We start from the raw sequence: 27538 nt of genomic DNA, 5'->3' as shown, positions 1-27538 counted from the left end.
AAACCCAGCACCCTTCCATGCCACAATGGGGTGTCCTACCCCAAACCCAGTGTCCTTCCCCAAACCCAGTGTCCTTCCACACCCCAACAGGGTGTCCTTCCACACCACAACACCCAGCACCCTTCCACACCCCAACAGGGTGTCCTAAACCAAACCCAGTGTCCTACCCCAAACCCAGTGCCCTTCCGCACCCAACGGGGTGTCCTACCCCAAACCCAGTGTCCTTCCACACCACAACACCCAGTGTCCTTCCACATCAGAATAGGGTGTCCTTCCCCAAACCCAGCACCCTTCCCACACCAGAACAACCAGTCTCCTTCCCACACCAAATCCATCCAGAGTCCTTCTTGCACCACTTCCACTGACACTCAAGTGCCATTCCCACAGCAGAAACACCCACCACCCTTCCCACACACTCCAAATCCAGCAGCACCCAGCACCCTCCCCTCACCAAATACCCCAGTGCCCTTCTCACACCAAATCCACTGCCACCCAGCACGGATCCAGGGCATTCCCATGGCACGTCCCCCCACAGCCAGCACCCTTCCCACACAGTGTTCCCCTGGTCCCCAGACCCTTCCCCACAGCGTGCCCCGGCTCCTGCAGCCAGCAGGGCTCTGGCAGCTCTGGCACAGCCCAGGTGGAGGGTGGCATGGAGCCACAGCTGCCTTCAGAGGGGTTCTGGGAAGGGGACAAGGCTGCTGAGCTTCACTGGAACTCCCTGAGTGGGAGTGCTGAACCCTCCATGTCCCCACGCCATGGGGCCCACAAGGAGCAGAGCTGGGAGCCCTCAGTGCTCTCACTGCACTCCCAGAGCTCTCACTACTGCTCCAGCAGCTGCACGGTCCCATCACAAAAGAAGATAAAGATAAAACGCCAGACAGCCCGGACACCTCAAACCCCAGCTGCACATCCCCGCTGCTCCCCAGCTCCCAGGGCCTGCTCCTGCATCCCGGGAGCACAGTGCCATCCGCTGGCGCTGCTCCCCTGCAGGTGCCTCCTCAGCACAGCCCCTGCTGCTAAAGCACAGCCACAGCCTGACCCCTGTCCCCTCTCCTGTGCCAGCCCTGCCAAGCCCCGGGCTCAGCCCCCAACCAGCTCCCCAAATCCAGGCTAAGGGAGGGCCAGAGGTGCTGCAGCAACAAACAACAAACACCTGCCACAGGCACCCCCAGGGAGCTCTGGAATCCCAAAGGGAACCTTCTCCAAAACCTCCATGAGGGAAAGGAGCCTTAACTCTCAGGGCAGAGGACATTCATGGTTTGCACACCACAGACAAAGGGAATAACCTGCTCTAGGATAAATCACTGAACCCAGACTGGTTTGGGTTTGAAAGCCTGAGCAGCTCCATCCCCTGCCATGGCAGGGACACCTCCCACTGTCCCAGGTGCTCCCAGCCCTGCCCAGCCTGGCCTTGGGCACTGCCAGGGGTCCAGGGGCAGCCACAGCTGCTCTGGGCACCCTGTGCCAGGGCCTGCCCACCCTCACAGGGAGGGATTTCTTCCTGATACTCCATCTAAATTTCTCCTCTTTCAGCTTAAAATAGTTGCCCTTGTCCTATCACTATATACCCATGAAAAATGTCATCTCCCTCTTTTTTATAAACCCTTTTAAGTACTGAACTGTAAAATGCCTAGTGTTTTATTGCAAACACAGCAAGAAAATAAATAATGACAGTCAGGATTTGTATGGATTTCTATCCTTTCAGATGAGAGACTGAAGAACCAACAATCCTACATGTGAGTCTGCTTCACTGCCCCAGCTGAGAGATGGGGAAGGGAAGGACAGATGGACACCCACGGCCACTGCAATGCTCAGAGCCCCAGCTCCAGGTTGTTTGGGGTTAGCTTGACTTAGGTATGTTCAGTCCCCAAGGGCAGTAAAAGACTTCCTGTTATTTTTGAAGGGAATTCTATTCATCCTTCAGGTCACAAAAGAAAACCAGAAGAAAGCTATGGCTGAGAGTGAGAAGCTGTTGAGGTTTCCTATTCTTCATACTGGGAATGAGCAGTAAATGATCTCTGCTGTGGAAGAAAAAACAGAACAACAATTCCACCAAAAAATCTAGAGCTTTCCAAAGCTGGATCTAGAAAGAACTGTATTTCTAATGAAAACAACAAATATTTTTGGAGCCATGAACCTAAAAATCCCATTTGAATATAATCAAATAAGACATTTCTTCATGTTGTAATTGTCAAATGGCCACATTCAAAAACTTTTTGAGCACAAGACTAAGTCTCAAGCAGCTACCAGGGAACTTCGAACCAAATACAAAATATCTTTGTTTCAGTATTGAAGAAATCAAAAAGAATGGGATTCCAGGATGTCACCTGGGAATTCAGCTGTACTGAAGAATTTCAGGATTTTATGATTGCTATTTTTAAGAATGCTATTTTAATTTTTACTTTTGCTTAACAAGGTGAAGTTGTTATATACCATCCAAATGAACCATGCTTCTGGGAGAAAAACAAACCCTTTTGCCTTTAAAAAAGAAAGATCATAGAATACTTGGGAGGGACCTTCAAGACCATTCAGTTCCACCCCCTACCATGGGTGGGGACACCTTCCTCTACCCCAGGTTGCTCCAAGCCCTGTCCAAGCTGGCCTGGAACAATTTCAGGGATGAGGCAACCATGCTGGAGATGCTGCAGTGCTGTGAAACAGGGTACAGTCTGGTGAACTCCTGCCTGTGTCAACCACCCAGACACAGACACAGGAGGTGTTACACATTTGGAATTATACATTACACATTTGGAATATGAGCCTCAGTGGTAAAGAGGCTTCAAAATTCCTCCAACTGAGACCTAAGGTTGGGGCAATCACATGAGACCAGTGAGGTTTTCCAAGCCCTCTGGCTGCAGGTGGGCTGGAGATAGCACAGCAGGTCTATGAGCAAGGACTAAAATCCCTTCTTTTCTTTCTAAGGACAAGGAAAACGAAAAAGAATACAGCCATCCCCTTAAATTCTCCAAATTAAAGCCTATTAACCCATTACTTTCAAAGGTCAGCAAAGCAGTGGAGGGAGGATTCCCAGGCATTCTGTCCTCAGTCAGCAGAAAAGCCAAGGTTGAGCCCAGGCTGCTCCTGAACATGGGAAGAGCACACTAAGCTGCAGCATTCACAGCGTGCAGCTGCTGGGATGAAATGGAATTCACATTGAAATGCATCCAAAAAAAAGGACACAGACATTCACAGAGAGCTGGCAAGGTAAATTTATTTGAAAGACATGACCCACCTCTTTGTAATTGCCCTGGAGATAAAGATGACTGACATGTTCAAGCAAATAGTTCCGGTCTGCTGTGTGGAGCTGGTAAATGCTAATCAGGGGGTCAAGCAGATTAGCTGGGCACTGGGAGAGCATTCCGAGCACACGGGCCTGCAGCTTCTTCAGCTTGGTGCCAGACTTCAAAAAACAACCAAAAAAACAATCAAACATCTTTGGTAAAGATGGCTGCGATTCAACGGTGGTTGAAAGCACAGCTTGTTTAAACAGAGCAAGCAAATTCCTCTGGAAGGGATTCTCCGATTTCCCCACGGAGTCTGCAGGCAGAAATCACAACAATATGATGCACATTTTTTCCACAGCACCCACTTTAAGAACATGAAATGTTTATGGGGTAATTCTGGAGAAGGAATAGGGCCTTGTGCAAAAGTAAAATCTAAAACTGGAAAAATGCCCTCTGTGCTAACAGAGCTCTTCAGAAATTCTCCCCCCTGAAGAAAATCTTTGAATCCCGCGACTCCCCTCCAGGGAGATCTCACCTATCAGACATAAGAATTCAATTTTCATTCCCAGGCTTGCTGCTGAGTGCATGAAGGGTAGGGAAAGCAAAAGCACCATCAAAAGGTGCACAGACACAGGTATTTAAATCCTTGTGCTCCCACATGAACATTCACTCATGACACAGGAATTTCAGTGCCAGTAGCACTTTGCCGATCCTGTAATGGCAGAGCTCAACATCTAACCAGAGCCATTTGGAAAAATGGGAAAGAAAGCAACACAAATATAAAAGTATCCTGCAGTTCAGAGCCAAAATCTCACAGAAAAGAGAAAATCTCAGTAGGTCAGAATATCTGAAGGCAGAAGGAATGGTAAACATTAGGACATATAATCTGATGACCCAACTTTACAGAACTAATCATCCAGCTGCTGAAAAGGCAGGCTGTTCCCATTTTCTGCATTCCCACCATATGGCAGGAATTAAGCAATCCTAAAGTAACTGGCTTCTATTTGCAGAGCTGGAAGAACACACAGAGCAGATTTCTGCAACTGGGTTTCTCCTGACAGCAGGGATGTGGGTTCCAGTGGGAGAGCCTCCAGCCTGGAAAGGCTGCAAGAGCAACGCTCCATCAAAGTGGTTTGATCTGGAGAGATGAAATCCCAACTTTGGAGGGGAAACAGCTCTGGCAGCAGAGCTCCCCATATGACTTCATTTTCAGGCCAGCATGCCACAGATAACATCTCACTGTGTTTCACACCTTGTCACACTCTGTATAAGGCTACAGAGAAGATACTGGACTTTGGAATAAAGTGAAACTAGAGATACTTGAGGAACATTGCAATTAATTGTCCTCTCGTCTCTCCCAGCTCTCTTGCTTTCTCTTTTGCTAACCTGTGGGACAGCAGGATGTGCTTTTATCCAAAGCTGCAGCTCGGTGGTGATGCAATACCCCAGGGAATGCCCTTTCCCCTTCCAGTCGCTGCTGCTCTCCAGCATGGCCAGGAGTGCTGCCAAAGGGTCCTCCAGTCTGGCAAAGCCCCGCCTGATTTCTTCCTTGAGCTGCCGAGATACAAAACCACATTGTCATGTACAAAAAGATTAGTGAATCCTCCCTTCCCCCAGCTGAACACAAAGCTTTATTTTTTTTAATTTAATCTATTCAGAGAGGTAACTGTTGCTATTCAGCCACCATCCGCGCCTCCAGTGACTTTTCATGTCATTACAGATTCCTTCATGGCTCACTGCACCTCAAACCCAATGGGAAAAGCAGCAATTGTCCACACTAATTATCCCATAAAGACAGAGAAGTTGTTCTGTGGGGCAGACAAAGGGGCTTGGGATTTGGGGGAGGGGGAGAAGTGAGCTGGAGAGAGGGGTGTTATTGGGAAAATGGCAATATTGAAGGTAGAGAAGTGGGCTCAAAAACCTCCTGGCCTTCTAAGATACCTGCAAGGTGTAGAACAAGAACCCATCCTCATGGCTGCACCACAAACCTGCACATTTGACCTTATGCCCACTTCAGCCACAATAGTGCCCACAATCAGAATATTTGGGAGTCTCAAATGAGTTTGGATTTTACACTCAGATCAAAGCGAATGAAATATCTGAGTTCAAATTCTGTCAGATTGCCATCCTCCAGATCTCTGCTCCTTCCCCCAAAAGCTCCCTGAGCACCTCCTGCCCCTGCACACCTCCATGAGCCTAAAGGCCCCACAAAGGGGCTCAGAACATGGGAAAACTTCATGCCATAAATCTTAGGAATCCCAGGGTGATGTGTTTAGAAATGTGAAGGAATTGGACCCTCACTTTGTGAATGTTAATAGGCTACTTACTCCCCATCTGGTAGAAGTGATAAATTAGCAGTACTGAGCAGTATCTCTATAATGTTTACATTAGAAGTAGTTTCCAGGGAGCTGGGAGGGTTGGCAGGGTGAGGAGGTGGCATCCTCAGTACCCACACAGGACCTCTCACTGCATGGCACATCACCAGCGTGGAGCAGGGCGAGAGAGAGACACAAAACCAGAAATCACTGAGAGCAGCTGCTCTCTTTCTTTTCTGGCTAAAAAGCCAAATCCAAAAGATGCTCATTCCTGCTGCAGCCAGCACTTGTAATTTACTGGATTCATGGCCCCATTCGGAGCTTCCAGTGGAAACAATATAAAGTTTGAAGAGCAACATGGAAAACAAAATAAAATCTACAGAAAATTTGCCAATGAATTTTTTCTTTTTATATTCATCGACAATTTTTACTGGAAGACAGTTGTTTTCCAGAGAGTCTTTCATGTCTGGAAAACCCACAGAACCTATGGTTTATGACAGAAACTGTTTTTTTCTCAGTAGGCTATAAAGGCAGTATGAAAAAGCTGATGACTAACGGAGATGGGACTTTAGATAAGAGATTTCTCCCTCTAAGTAATTTTCCCTGTGGCGAGAGTTTGCAATGTTAAACACAGGGCTCCAACTTTGCTGGGAGATGCAACAGAAGGCAAAGATGAGCTCTGATCCAACCACAAACATCCAGTACAACAGCCAAAGGAAAATAAAGCGACTCGCCAACTCCACTGCACTGTTTGGAAATGGCTTTTTTCCCCCCAAAAGCCCCACTTCAGCACATTTGGAGCTTCCACCACCCTGCTCAGCTCCTCCTTGGGCTGGATCTGGGCCTGGGCTCTGGCAGGATGGGCTCCAGCAGACAGCAGGTCCTGCTGGCACAGGCAGAGCAGCTCCCAGCACTGCCACCATCGAGCTGTGCCTTTGTACTGTGAGGCTGTGATGGGCTGGGAAAAGCCTCATCCCAAACCCCCCAGCAAGCCTTCAGCTAGGGCAGCTATGGTCTGAGGGGCATAAAGAGAACAAAAAGGGCACAAGGCACCTAAATCAGAGAGGAAAGGGTGCTGTGCTGCCTGGCTGTCCCTCTGCCAGAGAGGGATTCCTCTCAAACTTTTTTTCTATTTGCCATTTCCATTTCAATTGATTCCCATGGCAGGGAACCTTGGGGGGATTTCTACAGCCTGACAGATCATGGGAATAGGAAAATGTTGCTGATGCTCAAACTACACAGTCCTTTATTCAGCTTTGATCCCCTCTTTCTAGTCCCACAGCTCCAGGCAGTCTGCTGATGCTTCCTGGTTATTCCCAAACTGCCATTCCTATGTAGGAAATGACCACTTCTTGTTCCAGGGTCACAGCCTGGCAGACACATTCCTGCCCATGGTCACTGATTTGAGACCCAGGGGTTGATTTCCCCAGCTATGGACAAGACTGACCTACAGGCACCCACAGCGAGAGGCAGAGAAGCTGCTGCCACTCAGCAGCCATGCGGCAGCTGAGCTGGACCTGAGCCACCTCACCTCAGTTATTGGGGCTGGATGTGTGGGGGGCAGCAGCAGCACAACCCCCCTGAGCTTCACACAGAGGGCAGAGCAGCCCAGCCCCTCAAAACAGAGCCTGCACTTTGTGTGGGTGCACAGCCCTGGGCATGGCTCAGCCCGTCCTGGTGACAGTGTGACCAGCACAAGTCAGAACCCACTGGGACACTCCTGCTGTGGCCCCCACAGCAGCTGGGCTCACCACAGCCCTCCCCATTGCTCCAGAAAGGCTTTCCTTGGGCACCCTCCAAGCTGAGAAACACCTTCCTGCTCAGCACACAGCCTGGAGGGGGGACACACCTGCAAACCCCACTGGGCACCTGCAAAGCCCAGGTGACACTGGGGTGGCCAACAGAGCAAAGACATGGAGCTGTGGAATGAATCTAAAAGAGGCCACAGAGCTGCTCCAGGGCTGGAGCCAGGCTGGGAGAGCTGGGGGTGCTCACCTGGAGAGGAGAAGCTCCAGGGAGAGCTCAGAGCCCCTGCCAGGGCCTGAAGGGGCTCCAGGAGAGCTGCAGAGGGACTGGGGACAAGGGATGGAGGGACAGGACACAGGGAATGGCTCCCAGTGCCAGAGGGCAGGGATGGATGGGATATTGGGAATTGTTCCCTGGCAGGGTGGGCAGGCCCTGGCACAGGGTGCCCAGAGCAGCTGTGGCTGCCCCTGGATCCCTGGCAGTGCCCAAGGCCAGGCTGGGCAGGGCTGGGAGCACCTGGGACAGTGGGAGGTGTCCCTGCCATGGCAGGGGGTGGCACTGGATGAGCCTTAAATTCCTTCCCAACCCAAAGCAGTCTGTGATTCCACAGGTCCTGGGGATTCTCCAGCTCTCCCATCCCCAGCAGAATCACTGCAGTGCTCTCTGCCAAAGGACACGTCCATGGGAGGCTTCTTCTTTGCCACAGTATTTTTCTTCCCAATCCACATACACATCCCAGAGTACCCAGTGCAGAGATTCTGATGATTCCTCTTTCCTGCTGTTGTTTTGTGGGATTAACTGCCCTCCAGACCTAAAGGACAATATTTTTTTTTCTCCAACTCTAACAAAACTTGATGGAAAGCTCAAGGTTTCAGAGTTGCTGAGCTCAAGTCTCCGCCAGTGAGTGACCATTTGGAAAGGCACCTCTCACATTGGGTTTGCAGTTGTTTATTCCAGCTGGCAACCACAGACTAGCAGTAATGGAAAGTCTAAGAGCAGCAGCCCAGGACTGTGAGTAAGCACTGCAGACACCCAGGATGGAGCACGTCCACCAGGTCCTCAGCCACGCTGGGACCCAACCCTGACCCTGACAACTCCACACAGGAGATGCTCCACGAGGTTCTGTGGGAGCTGCAGGGCTCTGGGCCTCCTAGGAAAGGAACCATTTCACTTCTGAACCTGCCTGAGCAGCACAGACCTAAACATGGAAAACTCAACCCTGCATCTGCTGGTTTTGCTAGTTTTCAAGCTTCCAAACTTAGACTAAATATATTCTGCTGCCTATGAAAAATCTCAGTGTAGTGCCCATAGGTTGTGCTGTATAAAAATAACAGCACTAATTTTAGACAGCAGTGTAAATTGCATTCACCACTCTAAAAGGCAAAACCAAACCAAATCAGAAAAAAAAAAAAAGAATACTTCAAACATGAAAACTTCGATATACCCAGTTGGCAAAACACACTTCCCTACCAAATTCAACTCTCATTTTTTTCAGCTACCAGTAATATTCTTCCCCTTCTCCCCCAAGATCCTCCATTTAATGGAAAAAAAAAGTGTTTAAAACAAAACAAAAGCAACTTTGATTTTCTTTCCTTCTGTAACTCAGCCCTGGAAACTCCAGCTCTTTTCTAGGAGCCTCTGAGCTGCTCCCCATCACACAAAGCTACCTTTTCTTTTCACTTGTAGCTGCAAATGCAGAGGCTCTTCCCCTGAGTGCTGGAATGAAAGCAGCCCTGAAGGCTGGCGGGTCTGACCCGTCCTGTGCCTGGACATGCTCAGCATCCAGAGCTGCTGTGGGCAGGGCTCAGCCTTACCTTGCCCAGCTCCTGCTTTGTCCACAGGAGCTGAAGGGTTTGCAGCAGTTCGAGTGGGTCCTGGCCTGCAGGAGGGGGAAGAGAGAAAAGGAGGGAGAAAAACAAAACAAAACAGATTTATTGGCTCTGCAGAGGCAGCTCAGACACACTGGGGCATTGTTTCACCCCAGAGAAATCTGCTACTCCATGCTGGAAAGCACCAAGCTCCAACTGCCAGTCAGGATTAGTGTGTAAAACCCTGCACTCTGAAATCCTGACAAAATCCCAGCCAGCAGCCAGGCAGGATTTAACTCAGCACCCCTGCTCCTGCACTCCCAGCTGTGCTGGATAGACAGGATTTAACTCAGCACCCTGCACTCCCAGGCTGTGCTGGGCAGGATTTAACTCAGCACCCTGCACTCCCAGCTGTGCTGGATAGACAGGATTTAACTCAGCACCCTGCACTCCCAGCTGTGCTGGGCAGGATTTAACTCAGCACCCTGCACTCCCAGCTGTGCTGGATAGACAGGATTTAACTCAGCACCCTGCACTCCCAGGCTGTGCTGGCAGGATTTAACTCAGCACCCTGCACTCCCAGCTGTGCTGGGCAGACAGGATTTAACTCAGCACCCTGCACTCCCAGCTGTGCTGGACAGACAGGATTTAACTCAGCACCCTGCACTCCCAGCTGTGCTGGATAGACAGGATTTAACTCAGCACCCTGCACTCCCAGGCTGTGCTGGGCAGACAGGATTTAACTCAGCACCCTGCACTCCCAGCTGTGCTGGATAGACAGGATTTAACTCAGCACCCTGCACTCCCAGCTGTGCTGGATAGACAGGATTTAACTCAGCACCCTGCACTCCCAGGCTGTGCTGGGCAGACAGGATTTAACTCAGCACCCTGCACTCCCAGCTGTGCTGGGCAGACAGGATTTAACTCAGCACCCTGCACTCCCAGCTGTGCTGGGCAGGATTTAACTCAGCACCCTGCACTCCCAGCTGTGCTGGGCAGGATTTAACTCAGCACCCTGCACTCCCAGCTGTGCTGGATAGACAGGATTTAACTCAGCACCCTGCACTCCCAGCTGTGCTGGACAGGATTTAACTCAGCACCCTGCACTCCCAGGCTGTGCTGGGCAGGATTTAACTCAGCACCCTGCACTCCCAGGCTGTGCTGGCAGGATTTAACTCAGCACCCTGCACTCCCAGGCTGTGCTGGGCAGCTCCAGCCTAACCCTGCCCACCCTCCCCAGGTTCCTGGGAGAGCCAGCCCACGTGCAGTGGAATGATCGGCTCAGGAGATTTCAATGCCTGGCTCTGCACTGAAGCTCCTGGCCAGCTGGGATGGAGCAGGGTGACCCTGGGCCACAACAGGGCCCTGGGTGTGCCCAGGGCTGTGCCCTGCCAGGCTGCACAACAATGGGGCTGCAGGGGGATTCAGGCAAGAGGGACCATGAAAGGCTGCTCTGATAAGTGGCAAGGCTAAACAAAGAAGGATCAAACATTTCAAAAAAAGGTTATTTGGAATTTTCCTCTTACTTTTCACCTAGTTATTGCAGCACTTGCATTCAGTATTTCTTTTGTGTGTTATCATTCCTCATACAGTCATCATGCCATTATTCATCATAGCAATATTCATCACACCAGTACTTCTAAAGCAATTGTTTAGGAATATTTCATTTTAAAAGCAGTAACATGTTTGATATCTGATTCTACTTAATTCACAATCATTTGCTTATGAAACCATGACACAAAACATTCTGAATGAAAATCATCTGCAGCATCAATAGTTAAAATGTGAAGAATGAATTTAAAAGTCTGAATGAACTCTCCAAATCAATCCTCCTAATGCACCTCCTCTTATGTTTTCATACAGCCAAAAGAAAAATGTTAAACTGAAAAGGAAACTTCCTTTTAATCACCTTCTGTGTTTTACAATTCCTAAAGAGCTCATTTCCAAATGCTAGATTTCATGCTCAGTATCTCATCACACTTCATATTTCAGGTCACAAAAAACTCCTTCAGCTGTGAAAGGCTCTACCTCATCCAGCTGAACTCTGAGGCACTGCATTTATAAAATACTTGAAGTAGCAAGCTGATTACTGGTTGAGCCAAGAGCATGATAATATTCCCATTATCCACTAACCTCTGGGAAACACCAGCCAAATTAAAAATGCCACATTTACAATTCACAAGATAATATTTTCTCTCATCTCTGGTTGTTCTGAAATGTTGAACTCTCCAAACACTGGCTGTTCTCAGCTACTGCTCCTCCTTTGGAAAAAGAAAAGGCTCTTTTTACACCAAAACAGAAGAAAGGCCAGATCTCTTCTCCCCAGTAAATTAGCAAATTACAGTCAAATTCAGTCCATGTGTGTGTGCATATCTGCACACTCTCCTCTTGGCCTGACTCCCAAAGAAATTTATACACACAGAGGAAAAAAAAAGAGACTGCAACGCAGTGTGTAACCAAATACACTGTAAATCTGAGCTGTAATTAATGCAGGGAACAGGCTGGAATGATACAGGAAATGAGAGCAGTTAGGAGAGCAGTGTTTCACTTCACATACAACCAATAATTCAACTTGTTAAAAGCTTTCTAAACCTCAGTCAACAAACCCAGCCCTTTTCTTACTGACTGCTTCCTACCTTACCTCCCTGCCACTGAAACCCGAGCAGGCACAGCAGGAGGAAAAGATCTCTGCAGTCAGTGCCAGCCAGGCCAGGGTGCCAGCGTGACACTGAGCGGCCACAGGGACACAGGGACAGAGGGACAGAGGGACACCTTCCCTCCCCAGAGTGACACTGAGCGGCCACAGGGACACAGGGACACAGGGACAGAGGGACCCAGGGACACCTTCCCTGCCCCAGAGTGACACTGAGCACCCACAGGGACACCTTCCCTCCCCAGAGTGACACTGAGCGGCCACAGGGACACAGGGACACAGGGATCCAGGGACACCTTCCCTCCCCAGAGTGACACTGAGGGGACACAGGGACACAGGGACACACGGACACCATCCCTGCCCCAGAGTGACACTGAGGGGACACAGGGACACAGGGACACCTTCCCTCCCCAGAGTGACACTGAGGGGACACAGGGACACCTTCCCTCCCCAGAGTGACACTGAGGGGACACAGGGACACAGGGACACCTTCCCTCCCCAGAGTGACACTGAGGGGACACAGGGACACAGGGACACCTTCCCTGCCCCAGAGCCAGGCTGGGTGATCTCCACAGAGCGCCCCTGGAGCACGGCATCCACTCCTCAGCACAGGAGGGACACGCACCTGGGGGACAGACTCCAGAGGAGAAGCTCCAGGGAGAGCTCAGAGCCCCTTCCAGTGTCCAAAGGGACTCCAGGAGAGCTGGACAGGGACATGGGACAAGGGCCTGGAGGGACAGGACAAGGGGGAATGGCTTCACAATGACAGAGGGCAGGGATTGAGCAAGGAGAGAAATGGAGAAATCTGCTGGTGTCTGCACAGAGCTGTTCCTCACCTGGTGAGGCTTCTGGGAATCTCAGGATGAGGCACAGTCAGGGGCTGAACATAACAAAACAACCCAGGAGCAGCTGCTCCCAGAGCCAGACACAAACAGGAGAGCAAAGCCACCCTGTGCCCTCGTCTCCTCCAGCAGAGGGAGGACGCTGCAGCTCCTGCTGCACCTGGAGCTGCTGCACCCAGTCACCCTCCAGATGAGACAGAAGATGGAAAAGGTCTCCTGAAAGAAATGAACAACTCATCTGCTCTGTCTCATGCAGGACCTCTTTGGAGGACTGTCCTCCTCACGGTTCTCCTGGCACCCCTAGAGTGTGAAAAATTATAATTAATCAATAACTACTGCTATACTCTGGTGGGATACCAGACAGGTACCTGCCCATCACATCCGTGAAGGAAAAAGAGAATTAGCAATAAACTAATACCAGGACATCCAAGGAAAACCAACAGGAGCATCCAGGGAGTTTCACAAACCTTCCAGGAAAACCTGGAGATCTTGTGGCAGCTCCACACAGCAGGGAGTGAGAGAGAATTACAAGGCAAGGAGGGATAAAGCAAAGGGACTGAAAAGCAGATGATCAGAACTGACCCATGAGGGCATCTGGGCACAGCTCTGGACAAGAACAAGGCAAGTATGGGCCATGGTGGCCAGAAAAACCCCACCATTCCCACCAAGGACACCACTGCTAAAGAGAACTTCAGTCCTGCAGAGTCTCCTACATCTTGAAGAGATATCCAGCTATTAGCAAGGGGCATTCTATGAGCAAAATAAAAAAAAGAAAAACCAGCAAAAACAGAGAAAAAAACAAAACAAAACAAAAAAAAAACCCCAGTGTGGAAAGTCAGAGAAAGCAGGTCTCCCTGCTCCAGCTGTGAGCAGCTGAGGAGAGTCAGGAGATGTGTCCCAGGCAGCTGAGCCCTCCCAGTTCCCAGACTGAGCTCAAGAGAGAGTGCTCACTTCACACACAGCTCCCAAAAAAAGGGGGTTGCAGACCTTAAAACAGCTGGAAAAGCCTCAGCAAATCAAGGTTAGAGCACTTTGGTGGAGATCTCAAAAAGACACATCTGCACCAACTCCAACAAGACACAAAAGACCTCAAGTTTTGGCACTGACAGTTTCTCCCAGTAGCATGTTCCTGTTTTAAACATTTTACATTAATATATTTCCCTTGACTGTTTTTCATTCTGAAAATGAATGAGTTCTGCCCTGAACCTGGTACCAAAATTGCAGGAGATGGTAAATCAAATGTCTTCCAGTTCTCAAGATTTGTGGTTACATTTCAAAACCATATAAACCACAAGGCTTATATTTTTGAGCTAGAAAAGTGCCTTTGAGGAAAACCATAAACTACTTTCTGTTCATTCTCTCCATTTCCTTTGTGCATCCATCACTCAAACCCTGCTGTGATCACAACAAAAGCAGTGCCTGGGGGCTGCTGAGGTAAGCACTGGATTTGTGGTGAGGTTTGCAGTGGTGTCCCTGCAAAATTCTGCTGCATTATTCACCAGTGCAGCTGAAGCTGAGGAAAGGATGACATCCAACCCCAGAGGAGGAAATTTCCCAAGGAAAAAACCTCCTGACATTTTCTCTTTGTGCCCAAAGCCATGAAATGCCTTGTGGCCCAAGACCTGGAAGAATTACAGTCGGCAGAAGAAAAGATACTGAATGAAAAAAAGCAACCCCAAAGAAGGTGGAAAAAATGAGTGAAATGCAAGGTCACAGCCCCCAACCTGTCACAGCTGAAAGCCATGGACAAGAAAAGTCAAGAACAAAATGTTAATTATGAATTACAAATTTATGGAATCACGGAATATCCCCTGAGCTGGGAGGGACCCCCAGGATCCCCCAGCCCAGCCCCTGTCCCTGCCCAGCCCCCCCAGCAGCCCCACCCTGGGCACCCCTGGCAGCGCTGCCCAAAGGCTCCTGGAGCTCTGGCAGCCTCGGGGCCGTGCCCATTCCCTGGGCAGCCTGGGCAGTGCCAGCACCCTCTGGGGGCAGAGCCTTGCCCTGAGCTCCAGCCTGAGCTGCCCTGGCCCAGCCCCAGCCGTGCCCTGGCTCCTGTCCCTGTCCCAGAGCAGGGATGGGAGCTGCCCCTCTGCTGCCCTACAATGATTATGTTTTCTTTACGCAGCCAGCTTGTCCCCTGTACTGCAAGTTTACTGAATTTTAATGAATGTTTAATGGAATATCCAACTCACCCAGTAGACAATCAGTGAATTTTTACTATTACTTATTGTTTTGTGTGCCTTCTGCCCCAATAAATCCTCGGAATCTGTTATCAGTGAAAACTCCTAAAACTCCTGCTTATCTCAACATGTCTTTGAGATGTAGTTCTGAAAGGAAAACTAAAATTCAAGGTATTTCCATGACCCACTTAGGGCAGGTGTCTCGTTTGGACTTTAAAACTCCAATACCTCAATGAAGACAATGCACAAGCTGGGGGTTTGCTTGAATAGAGCCATTCACCCTCTCCTGTCCCACACCCACTCTGGGTCATTTAAATTGCAGCTGAGGACAAACAAATTGTGTATTATGTGTGAATTAATCAAAGTCTCTTATCCAAACCTAGTTTGTCTCAATTTTGTTCAGAAGTGGCTGCAGCTCACAGTAAGTGTGTGCTGCTTTTGCAGAAGAACAGGCAGAGAAATAATATCACTTACATGGAGCAAAAATGAATGGATACATTTTCTAGTGCCTAAATTTGAACCGCTGAGGATAAGCTTATCAAATTTAAAAGGTACAAAATTCCTCTGTAGAAACCCATAGATTGTGACACCTTCCAGGTGTTCATTCTGTGCCCCCTTTAATGAGCACATGTAACGTAAATAAACCTTTCCGTTTGTTAGTGTGAGTCAGCACTTGGTGATGGATCCCAATCCCCACGGGCTGCAGTGATGAGTCCCCACCAAGGACTGCAGGCAGCCAGAGGTGCTCCCTGCAGGGCTCAGGTAGCAGGGACAGGGAATGCTGCCAGCACTGCCTGCTCCACTTCCACCACTGAATCCAACAGAGCCAAATTTACAAGAGGATCAGATGTCACAAAACTATTTCATTTCAGAAACAATACATTGCTCTGCTTTAGCACCATTTCCAGAGCTCCAAACACTCTCTCCCCATGCCAGCAACCCATTCCTTCACTGTGCCTCCCACAAAAGGCAGATATGATGAGAATGGCAAACTGTGCATTTACTGAACTCCTGCAGCAAGGAAATGAAGCAAGGAGATGCAGTGAGTCCTTCATTATTTGGCCTGTCTGGCTCACTGCAGCCTTGGCTCAGTGTCCATTTGAGCTGCTGTATCCTCATCCACAGAGCTTTGAACTCAGCTGCACCAAGCCCTTCCCACCTCGGGAGGGAAGGAACCACACCAGCCACCACAGCCCTGAGCTCCTCACACCACACACCTCCCCTGCCATTTAACACTAAAGACAGAGCCTTTGGGGAGGTCTGGGAGCCCAGGTTCACCAAGGAAAGAAAGGGTTTTCTTACTTGTTTCTTCAGCTCTTCATCCACACATTTGGATTCCCCTTCTGCATTAATGCAATCAGTGGGAGGATCTACATCAAACAGGAGGGGAAAATATCCCTAAATGCTCTGAGTTCCTCACTTACAATCACCTGACTTTGAACATCAGCTCATTCTCAGTCACCAGAAACCTTGTACAAGATGAATGGTTGCACATTTCTTCATTCATCAGGCAGCTGTGACTGCTCTGTTTCTCCAGCCCTGTGACGACAGCCACCTCCTGCTCGCCTGCCCCTGCGGCCTCTCCACAGCACATGAAGATTCCCACAGCTGGGATTGGCTCTGAAATAAAGAGGTCACATCACCTAACACACTGCCACAAGCTGGCCCAGGCATCCCTGGGAACTGCAGAACAGTTTATGTTTTGTTCATAGGCCAGATGGAAAAGTCAGCTCGGAGCGATTACCCCAGCCCAGTTCTCTGCCTGTACTGAGAGCAGGGGCAAAGCTTTATTCCAGTCCAACTGAGATGGCTGTTTCACTCAGCAGGAAATATTTTGCTTCACTTTAGGGAGGAGGTCAGTATCTAGAGGCTTGTCTTTTTGTGGCTCTTTATCATCTTCCAGACAGACTTGGTTTAACAGAAACTCTGAACTCGGTGATGCACCTTGCAAGGTACAGGCCAGCAATTCCTCATGAGACTCTGGTTTGGAACTACTCTGTTAATGTGCCAACATGCAGTCATGTGTCACAGAATTAATCCTACTGAATGTGTGTTCTCTAATACCCTTGCATAAGCTTACATGAAGCACACAACCACAGAATGGCTGGGGCTGCATCTGGCTCTGCAGGCAACGCTCACCTCATGTTCCTCACTTGGTTCTTCTAGACAAAAGCCAGAACTCCTCAGGTGCCATTAGCTGAGCCCACATTTCCTGGGATCACTTTGTGAAGCCATACCTTGTCTGTGCTGCTGACTACATCATTATTGAAAAGGCAGAATTAGGAGCTCAAACAGAAATATGGGGGAGAATGAGGTGCACAGGCAGAACATGGGGAAACTGCCCTGCTGGAGAGGGAAAAGGGAAGTGAATAGTGGATTGAAAGCAAGAGAAGTTTTTCTAGAAAAGAAGCCAGCCTTTCTCAATGGCAACAAAAATCATTCTCTAAGTAAGGGCAAGTGAGATCCTTTCCATTCTGAGAAATTTGAGTTATGAAAACATAATAGGAACCTCAGCATTTGGCTGATACATGCTCGATTTCTAAGTGAGTCAGAAGTTCACATTCTTCTACTGCAGCCTCCCAACTGAAAACAATCCCCACACTTGAAGCACAAGAATAATAAAGCACACATATGCTTCTTATAAAACAATCCTTACAAATAACCATGCCTTTTGTTTTCCTAATGGCTAAAATTCATCATTTCCCCCCCAAAAAGCTCAGATCAAACAAAATGCACTCTCATTAAAAGAGAAGGCTCGCTTGGCTGAGCACAACAGGCAGTGACATTGCCCTCTTATTTTCTTAGTGCTTTTTGTCAATGGAGAGCCTGGAGAGCTGCTCCCCAGGCTCTGTGGGGCAGGGCAGGCTCAGCACAGCCCCAGCCCTGTGCTGCAAACAGGGGCTTTCCTCCCCCTCTCCCCACATCAGCCCCCAGAGCATCCACGTTCCTCTCCCTCCCAGAGTGTACAGACACGTGAGCAACAACAGCAACAGCAACAGCACAGAAACCCAGACTGGTCTGGGCTGGAAGGGACCTTAAAGCCCATCCAGTGCCACCCCTGCCATGGCAGGGACACCTCCCACTGTCCCAGGCTGCTCCCAGCCCTGTCCAGCCTGGCCTTGGGCACTGCCAGGGATCCAGGGGCAGCCACAGCTGCTCTGGGCACCTGTGCCAGGGCCTGCCCACCCTGCCAGGGAACAATTCCCAATTCCCAATATCTCATCCATCCCTGCCCTCTGGCAGTGGGAGCCATTCCCTGGGTCCTGTCCCTCCATCCCTTGTCCCCAGTCCCTCTCCAGCTCTCCTGGAGCCCCTTCAGGCCCTGGCAGGGGCTCTGAGCTCTGCCTGGAGCTTCTGCTCTCCAGGTGAGCCCCCCCAGCTCTCCCAGCCTGGCTCCAGCCCTGGAGCAGCTCCATGGCCTCCTCTGGATCTCTCCAGCAGCTCCACAGGGCCCAGGGCTTTGCAGCTCTGCAGGTGGGGTCCCACCTGAGCAGGCAGAGGGCAGAATCCCCTCCCTTCCAACACCTGGGCACCACACCCAGCCTGGGAGCAGAGGGTGTCCTTCAGAGCCAGCGCCAGCTCAACAAATGAAAATGAAACCTCACCAAGGAGCCACCCAGCTCTGGGACATCCTTGCAGTGCCTGAGATGAACCAGCCTGGGCAGCAGAAAGTTCCCTTGCCCAGGAGTGAAGGAGCTGTCCCACACTGTCACCCCGAATGAGGTGTGACATCACCCCAGACAAACAGAGGCCATCTGGGGATGCTTTCAGTGCATGGCTGGACAAGAAGTGCAGCAACCTGTACAGAAATAGCAATTCTAAAAATAACACCAAGAGGTTCCTTTCTAGGCAGGTAATGAAATCCAACTTCATAAAAGCCCAAAAATGTAACGATCATAAACCTTGTGCAGGTCAATACCCTCACACGGCTTCCTCCTCTGTCAGGGGCTCTAACCCCAGTGTCAAGGGCTCTGCAGCACCAGGATGACAATCCCTGGCACAGGACAGTGGGGACACACGTGGGAGGGGAGCACAGCACTGCAGTCCCTCATTCCCTTCCCATTTTACACCTCTCCCTCCACCCTCACGCCAGGCACAGCCAGAGGGGTGGCTCAAGGCGCTGAGCTGGGTGGATCCCCATCCTGACCAAACCAGGCTTTGTACTCCTGTGTTCAAAGCTGTTTAAACAAAACTCACAGTTTCATCTTACAGTTTTTCTTTTCCTTCAAAAATTCAGCCAGGCTACCCTTACTTCCTTTGGGCACCAGCTCCATGCATTTTTCCAGAGATGAAGAGAATTGGGTTTTGTTCCCATAAACCAGCTCGGTGTTGAGGGAAGGGTGAGGAGCGAGTCACCACGTTCCCAGAAGGAGCACAACAATCAGTGCCCTGGAATGAGCCCTTCCTCACATCCACTGTCCTGCCAACCTCCTCAGGCCAGGAGCAGGGGGATCTGTCACAGCCAGTGAATGCCCTTGCACTGGGTTAATGGCACTTCCATAGAAATGGAAATTCACTTTAAAAACACCTAAAACAGCACTCCAGAAAACTAACAATTTCTTCTTTCAAACTTATCAACCCTGCAAAGGGGAAGAAAATTGATATTGTCCAGAATAAAAGGGGAAACTTCTTAATTATGTAAGAGACTGAGACTGCCAGGAACAGCAGCAGCCCCAGAGGACTCAAGCACAGGATGGGAAAGAATCATCAGATCCAGAGTACTATCATAGAACTAAAATTATATCTAATTTTTTGCCTCCAGACATCTCTGGAAATCCCCAAATTCTAAACCTAACAACCTTTAACTGTGTGTCCTAAGTAGTTTTATTTGAAAAAACCCACCTGGTAATTCTAAAAAGCCGTAGTACATATTTTGAAGCCATCCAACTTTCTTTTGAGAACAGTAACAATAGTTTGATTCTTTTATAAAAGACATTCCCAGCTTTTCTCCAGCCAGTTCCTCCCCTGAGCACATTTCAGCAGCAGCACATTGCTGGATGGGGCAGGGCCTCTCCCAGGTCCCTGGGGACAGGAGCCACTGGGCAGTGCAGGAGTCACCAGCCTTGCAAGTGCTCACAGAAGGTGGAGATGTGGCACCTGGGGACATGGTGACATGTTTACTTGGGTAAACAAAGTGGAGGAGACCCATCTGTCCTGGCTGAACCAAGCCCTCCAGAGGCAGAGGGAAATTGCTGCTTTGCTTATGTTGAATAAAACAATGGTTAAACCCCTAAGCTAAAAGAATTTCTCCTTCTTCCTCTGACTAATTACATCTCAGAGTGGTAGATTAAAATTCCATCTCTGGTAGAATCCCAGACTAGTTTGTTGAAAGGGCCCTTTAAAGATCATCTCGTTCCAACTCCCCTGCCATGGGAAGGGACACCTGCCACTAGACCAGCACTGACACTCAGCATTTTCACAACCTTCAAACAATGCATTCTTCATCCGTATTTCTGCTGCAGCTTTTGAAAATCCCACCCTGAGGTTCCAGGAACAGTTCTAATCACTCCCAAATCCCAAATCTGCTCTCTCCACACCCAGAGCTCTCCAGGTGACCCTGCAGTGATTGCAGACCAGCTTTTCCCAAGGCTGCTCAAGCCACTTGTCCAGGACACGCTGCAGATGCTGCCCAAGGCTCAGGCAGGACCTGGCCAGTCCCTCACCCCACACTGCTGCTGCCTGCAGAGCTGCCTTCCACTGCTCCTAGCACCAAATCCATGGCCAAATTAAAGATCTCACTGCCACTTAAAACAAAAGTTGTGATGGCTGTTCCTTCCAAAATTTACAGCTGCACCTCCTAGATAAAATTAAAAACCCCTATTTTTGAGAGGTCCTGCACGTTAAAATTGTGGCTCTGGGGAGGCTAAGTGGAAAAGCCAGGATACCTGTCAGCTCAGCACCGATGTGTTTGAAGGGATTTGGTGGTTTCCATGGTGATGGGGAGGGTAAGGGGCTGCCTGGTTCCAGCTCTGACTGACGCACATCTCAAACAATCGCTCTCTTCCTGTTCGTATGGCACAAGAAAAACAGGATGCTGAGAGGTGTTTATCTGAGAGAGCGAGATAAGCAAGCGCACTGAGAGTTCTCCAAGTATAGGAGTTCACCCGTGAGATGTTATAGACCTTCTGTGGAAAAAAAACAACCCACTGCTGCCGTGCTGAACGTGATTAAATTATGCATGGAAAAGTCCTTTCCCTTGGAAGGCGCAGGAACCGTGCAGAGCTGCTCTATGAGCCCTGAATACCAATGGAAAGGCTCTTTAGTGTGTGGTACCGAGTTCCAGCGCTGAATGAAAGCAGAGAGCCAGCCCAGTGTGTGATATCTGCCACCCCAAGCCCTGCCTGGGCCCCTCTGGGGGGGTGGGCACAGGGGGTGGGGGCTGCACACAGAGCTCAGGCTGCTCTCAAGGGCTCTGTGCCCAGGAGCACCAGCTCACAGGCACTTCTCAGCCTGCCAGCCGACCTGGGGCACTCTGCAGCATTTGAAATGTCCCTCAGTGCCTGGGAGGGAATCTGCCCCCTTGTTATCCCAGCTTCATCAGTGACAGAACCTGCAAACCACACAGTCAATAACTACCTGCTCTCTAATCACCACGAGCTGGTTACAGCCCAGCAGCACTCTGGGGTTTAAAGCTGAAAATCTCACGTCCAAAAAGCACAGCAGCATTGTCCAGGGATGGTGGTGGAGCAGGGGAAGGCACCTTCACACCCCTGCCACGCGTGGGACAGGCAATACCCCTGTCCAGAGGCTGGGCAAAGCCATGGCACAAAACCAGGGCCTGGCTGGACACACTGGGACTGACCTGGGGTCACAGTGGCTTCAATGCATCTCTCCTGCTGATTTACAGAATCCCAGGACCTCCTGAGCTGGAAGTGACTCACCAGGACCAGGCAGTCCAACACCGGAATTGCAGCTGTACCCATCCCATCCATGTGGCCACCAAAACTGTCCCATCATAGCCAGGAGTTGTTACAGCTTGGGTCTCTAAGAACAGGCCTGCTTCCCAAAACCCTGTAAGACACAACAGCTGAGCTTTGCCACCTGTGCCATCCACACTGGAGGACACAGGGTAGGACAGATCTGCATGAGAAAGTGGATTTCTGCTTTATGCAAATTTTGTTTTCTCAGTCATTGCACATATTTAAGACAGTATCAAAGGAACAAAATGGGAACCCAGTCATTGTCTCTGGCTTGGCTGGCTTACAGATCAACTCCCAGCCTTTAATTCTAGGAAGTGAGCGACCACGGAGCCTCCTGACAGCCAAGGGCCCCCCTTTTTCCATCTGACTTGCTGTTTGTCTTGGAAGTAGCCAGGTTAAGGCTGTCCCATTCAGCCTGCAGCGGAATGTGGGGCAGATGGAAAGAGGGAAAGACAGACAGAGAGACACTGCAAAGGCTGAGACAAAGCCTGGTGGTGGGATGAAAGAGCGTGGAACGAAGGCAGGGCCCAGCCAAGCCAAACAAAGTTTTCCTTGAGTGATTACATCTGCTGGAGAGTCCCCAGCTTGCACTCTCCTTGCTGAGAAATTCTTTTAATTGTGTCTAGGACATTTTAAAAATCCCAAGAAAAGCTCCTCTGTAATTGTTGGAGCTCTGAACTGTGTGAACTTTCGTCGTGCTGAATCGCTGCAAACCTCTGCCACCGAAGCAGGGCTTTGCTGAGGGAGAGCCCTGGGGAGGGAAAACTGCTCATAAATCTCCATTTCTTTTTTCCCGAGGAAAAACAAACAATTTAGACAAATTCTTCTCCCTCCCAATGTCTGTATAGCTCAGTGCAAAGTGCATCCAGCAGAAAATGAAAAGAGATCCGCTCTCAGATTAGCCAAAATTAAGCAAGGTTAAATGAGCGATGTGTGGAGCCAAAGCCTACAGCTGTGTGAAATGGGCACCTCCCAGGGGGCAGCAGGGATGGTGGATCTTCCACAGCCACCAGAGCCACTCAGTGCTGGCTGAGGGATGAGGGGAGCAGGGGGGCAGCAGTGCATGGCCAGCACCCGCACCACACAGCACCACAGGGCACCACGGGCAAGTCCTGGCAGATACGAAAATCAAAACTTGTGGGCCAGAAAGACAGAGAAATATTAAATAATCTTCAGGAGCCGTGATCTTGCCTTGACCAGACACACTTCAGGTGTTACCTGAATGCCACTGCCCTGGGCTTTTCGTCACAGGTCCAAATCCCTGGTCTGTGGCAAACCTCCCTCATCTTCAGGCCTGTTTTCACAGCATTCATTTCCCTCCACCCCTCACTGTGATAAGCAGAAATGCCAGAGAGTTAACAGGCTCCAAGCACCTCATTTCTCTCCTTCAGAACCCACACATCTGCCTGCATGCTCAGGTCACTGGGTATTTGTGTTTGCCACATGTGAGGGACAGTCACTGGAAGCCACTCCAAAGGCAAGGCTCAGTGTCAAAGATAAATTAAATCAAGGTGGGTGAGCTGCCTCCTCTGGCCACAGTCTGACAGCTCACCTTGCCACAGAGTGGGGTACCCCAGTAAGGAGGGAACACCAACACGTTTGTGCCCCTAAAACAGCCACCCAAAGGTGGGCTTGGTGTCTGCACATTTCCCCAAGCACTCTGAATAAATACCTGCCTGTATCACACCACTTGCCTGGTGCCCAGACATTCTACTTAGGACATGAGCTGTCCAAAAGCAAAGTGACTCATTCTCATTAGAATCACAGAATATCCCCTGAGGTGGAGGGACCCACCGGGATCCCCCAGCCCAGCCCCTGTCCCTGCCCAGCCCCCCCAGCAGCCCCACCCTGGGCACCCCTGGCAGCGCTGCCCAAAGGCTCCTGGAGCTCTGGCAGCCTCGGGGCCGTGCCCATTCCCTGGGCAGCCTGGGCAGTGCCAGCACCCTCTGGGGGCAGAGCCTTGCCCTGAGCTCCAGCCTGAGCTGCCCTGGCCCAGCCCCAGCCGTGCCCTGGCTCCTGTCCCTGTCACAGAGCAGAGATGGGAGCTGTCCCTCTGCTTCACCTCCACAGAAAATGAACTTGGCCAAAACACAGATCTGCTCTTGCTGGGCCAGGGAATTGACCCAACTCAGTGAAGGCTCCAAGGTACCAGCACAGGAGCAAAGAGGTGACCTGTGCCAGGCCTGGGTGCAATGGCATGAGAGAGAAGGGCAGGAGCAAGACCTTTCTCTTGCAGCTGTGATTCAGCTGTTTGATCAGTCAGCACTTCCACTTCCTCCATTCTGCCAGAACACACCTTTCCTTATCACCCAGAGCTCACGGTACTGACTGCACATCAGGTAGTCACACCTATCCTTCAGTGACATGAAGGTTTTATGTGCTCTGCCATGCAGAAGACAAGACTCCAGCTGAAGGCAAACTCACACAGCAGCCCCAGGACAGGATTTCTCAGCTTGCTGCTGATGGGGGGGCTGTGAGCTGATCAGCACCCTGAGCCCCTGGAGCAGAGTCACCAGCACTGCCAAAGGATGGCAGTGCACAGGTTCATGTCAGCATCAGCCAGATTTGTTTTTTAAACAGTACGCCTGATAGAAACTTTAAAACAGTATTTGTAATTTTAGAACAGAATTTATCCTTATGATAGGCAGCCTTTCCAGGCAGAACCACGTCCTCTGCTCCCAGACCCTGCATTTCAGAAAGCACAGCACAGCCAGGATCATGCCATGTGGAAAGACCAGCTCAGTGTTGGTTGAACAGCTCCTCAACAAGGCTGAGGGAAGCATCAATGGAGAGAAACACCAGATGTGGCTGAGGGAAGGGGGACAGTCAGACCAGGTGGCAGCTCAAAGACACAGAGCCTGATCAGGGCCTGTGAGCAAAGGGACCAGTGCCTCTCTAGGCCCCGGGTACAGAACAGTTTAGGGCCAAAGAGCACCATCTGAGAACAGCCACTGCAATAATCCCAGTCCTCAAAACTATGGGGGGGTTCCCTGAAAACCTCCAGTTTGCTGGGGAGGAGGTTGGAATTTTGTTTTATGCTTATTTGCCTCTTGTTTCTGTCCTGGTAGATAATGTTCATTTCCAGTAACTGTTGACCAAAGTGGAAAAGGAGGATTTAACAATAAAGTGCAAGAGTCCATCACAAGTTATGGCAACCCATGTGCTCTTATGAAACAATAACACACCAGCATAAAATAAATCAGTGCCTTTTAATTTAACAATGTAAATTACCCTCCCACCTGCTGTGACTCTCCATAAGGAGAAAAAGCTGGCAGTGTATTTACCAAGCTGTCTATCCCAGTCCCATTCTGCACTGGCCTCCTGCCCTGGGGTTAGACTGTAGGACTCTGTCATCTCTTGCACTCGTATGACCTAAGAAAGGGAATGTGGCCTTTTTCCCACAAGCCCAGAGTGAGAACATCATAAAAGCTGAACTTTAGCCCCCTTTTTGGGCAGGCAGCACAATAGCAAGGAGGATGCTGTTACTCCCCAGAGGCTCTGCTGCTGAAAAACATCACCAAGCTCAAGTAAAAGGTCAGTAGTTAGGATTGCATCTCTTGTTTTCTTCAGTTTTCCTCCTCCGTCAAAGGCAGTTCAACATTCTTTGCACACCCCCCTCCCTCCTTCTGAGAAATGCAGGAAGGAAGTGCTTGCAAAATAGTTTAATTTAAAAGAAGGCACAATCACACAGAGCAAGCCCTGGTGCAGGCTCTGAGCAGGACGTGTCCACTGCTCCCCGTTCCCACTGCAGCACAAACGAGTCCCTCCCTGCCTGGGCAGGGCTGTGCTCCTGCACCTGGGCTGCAGAGCTGTGTTACAGCTGGGCTTGTGTGCTGCAGGCAGCCCTGCTCCCCCAGGGCACACTGCACATCTGCCCAGGGGCCAGGGCTGCCCTGCAGCCTCCCAGGGCACTGCATGGTCACCTCCTGTCTCTCCCATAACTAGTGCTTGTTGGATTTCACAGGATGTTCTTCCACCAAGGCTTGTCACCTGAACCTTGCTAGGGTTTGGGAAGGTATTTGGGACAGCTGGATTTAACTTGACCCTTTTCTTCACTAGATTTATGTGAAAGAACCAGAGTGGGTGGAAGCAGCTGTTATACTCCATGCCTTTTTGCAAAGAGGAATGTAGAGACCAGCAGGCAATTCCTGGAAAACTCCTTCATTATCCATCAGTTTCTGTTGTATGACCACATATCCAATCTAAACATCATCCTTCCCAGGCACACGGTGTTTTTGTATCCCTGGGCAAAGAGCACTAACTATCACAAGCCTATTTCTTTGTCTTTTCCAAGACTCTGGCAGTCCCAAGACTTCCCTTGAGCCATGAACCACAAGAGCCACATGTCAGGCCAGGCTGGCAGTCCCTGCCTGCTCTCCCTTCTTTGAGAATTCCCAGTCCTTCCAGCCCAGTGTCCTGACACAACCCCTCAGTGCCTGTTCCAGGGTGCCACGTTCCCCTCACTGCTCGTGGGTTCATCTCCAGCTGGCATCCTTGGACTTGATGGGACACTGCCAACAAACCATCCTGTCTCTTCTTTAACCCATTGCTGTCACAGGGCATCATTAGGTTAATGAAATAACAATGATATCAATGCATGAAGGATCTGAGCAGAATCACACCCAGGACCACTCCAGTGGTGCCTCCTTCCCAACAGGATGCCCAGGACAAGCAAACACAAAATCAGGTATTTTCTAGAAGGACATTTCAAAATGCTGCATGCAGTTAACGTGAGCACTTTGCTGTGTACAGTCACACAGCTGCACAAATGCTCTCCCAAACAGGGAAATGAGAGTACCCAATGCCACCAGCTGGGGACTGAGGGGCTGCAGCAGGACCTGAAACCAGGTTGCTGAGTCTGGCTTTTTTTATTTTAAAGTTAACGGCTTCAACTTCCAGCATCTACACCCAGCACTGAGCAAGGGGAAACCTGCTGTTCTCCAGCTCTAGGCCAGTTGGGTAAATATTTTGGGTTAATGTTTTCATAACCATGCAGCCAGGGCTACTGTTTATTATCCATCCCATCCCCAGGAACTTCTTACCTTCTTTTCTTTTTCACTTGCTGTTACTTATGTGCATTTCCGATAGATTTAAAAATAACTGTTAGCACTGCAGAAATACCTTCAGCTTTAAAATAAAGGTTCCATAATCCTGCATTCTTTATACACCATAAATAAAAAGTTAATTCTATCCTGCAGAGTGTTGTAGAGGCATTTAAGGAGATTACTGCCCACCCCATGCCTGCTGCAAGCCCAGACAAAGGACAATAAAAATGTGAAACAGAGGAGAAGGAATGAAAGAACCCCAGAAAGGCACATTTGGCTGGGAAGAGAAGGTGCAGGTAGTCAGCACAGAGCCTAAACACTCCTTCAGGGAAAAAAATTTTTCTAATATCTAATCTGAACCTCCCCTGTTGCAACTAAGGTTGTTTCCTTTTGGCCTGTCCCTTGGCATAGGGCAAAAGAGACCAAACCACCACCTCACTACAAACTCCCTTCTGGTACTTGTAGGGAGAAATTCCTAGCTCAAGGTTTGTGAGGATACTAAAGCCATACTGAAAAATATAAACCCAAAGAGTTAGTTTAAGGAATGGTTAAAAACAGGTTAGAGAGCAGATAGATCTGAAAATATGACCCAAATATTGTAATGCAGCATTTAAACAAAAGCAGTGATACAGGGAAAAAGATCCCAATTCAGTTCTAAGCCTCTTCTTGGAGAGAACCCTACTCAAAGGTGATCCAGTCAAAGGTGAGGCCCCCACCTGACTTGGTTCCTCCTTCCTTAAGGCATCACAGATGGCTTTGCCTCAGCACTGCCCTGAAGAGCTGACAGAAAGCTCTGCCTCAT

General features: G+C 49.8%; 1 protein-coding gene across 6 annotated transcripts in view; it reads right to left on the bottom strand.

Annotated features, from left to right (window-relative positions):
- The window catches only part of EXD3 (exonuclease 3'-5' domain containing 3), a 263639-nt gene that overhangs the window by 168072 nt on the left and 68029 nt on the right, over positions 1-27538 (bottom strand). For 5 of the 6 annotated variants that reach the window (XR_008483587.1, XM_054283983.1, XM_054283982.1 and 2 more), the window contains 3 exons: positions 9103-9167; positions 4614-4781; positions 3236-3403 (listed from right to left, as the gene is read on the bottom strand). Coding sequence is in view for 5 of the 6 variants with exons in the window: in XM_054283983.1 (XP_054139958.1) it covers positions 3236-3403; positions 4614-4781; positions 9103-9167 (401 nt within the window). In the remaining variant the exon portion in view is untranslated. Of the gene's footprint in view, positions 1-3235; positions 3404-4613; positions 4782-9102; positions 9168-12585; positions 12667-27538 lie in introns of those variants that run through there. The other variant, XM_054283985.1, reaches the window with a different exon arrangement.

Source organism: Melozone crissalis, unplaced genomic scaffold, assembly GCF_028551555.1.
Source record: "Melozone crissalis strain CALT ecotype California unplaced genomic scaffold, PUWL_Pcris_2 ptg000041l_1, whole genome shotgun sequence".
Taxonomy (NCBI): Eukaryota; Metazoa; Chordata; class Aves; order Passeriformes; family Passerellidae; genus Melozone; species Melozone crissalis.
Note: the sequence above shows the minus strand (reverse complement) of the source record. Positions and strands in the feature narration are given on the sequence as shown.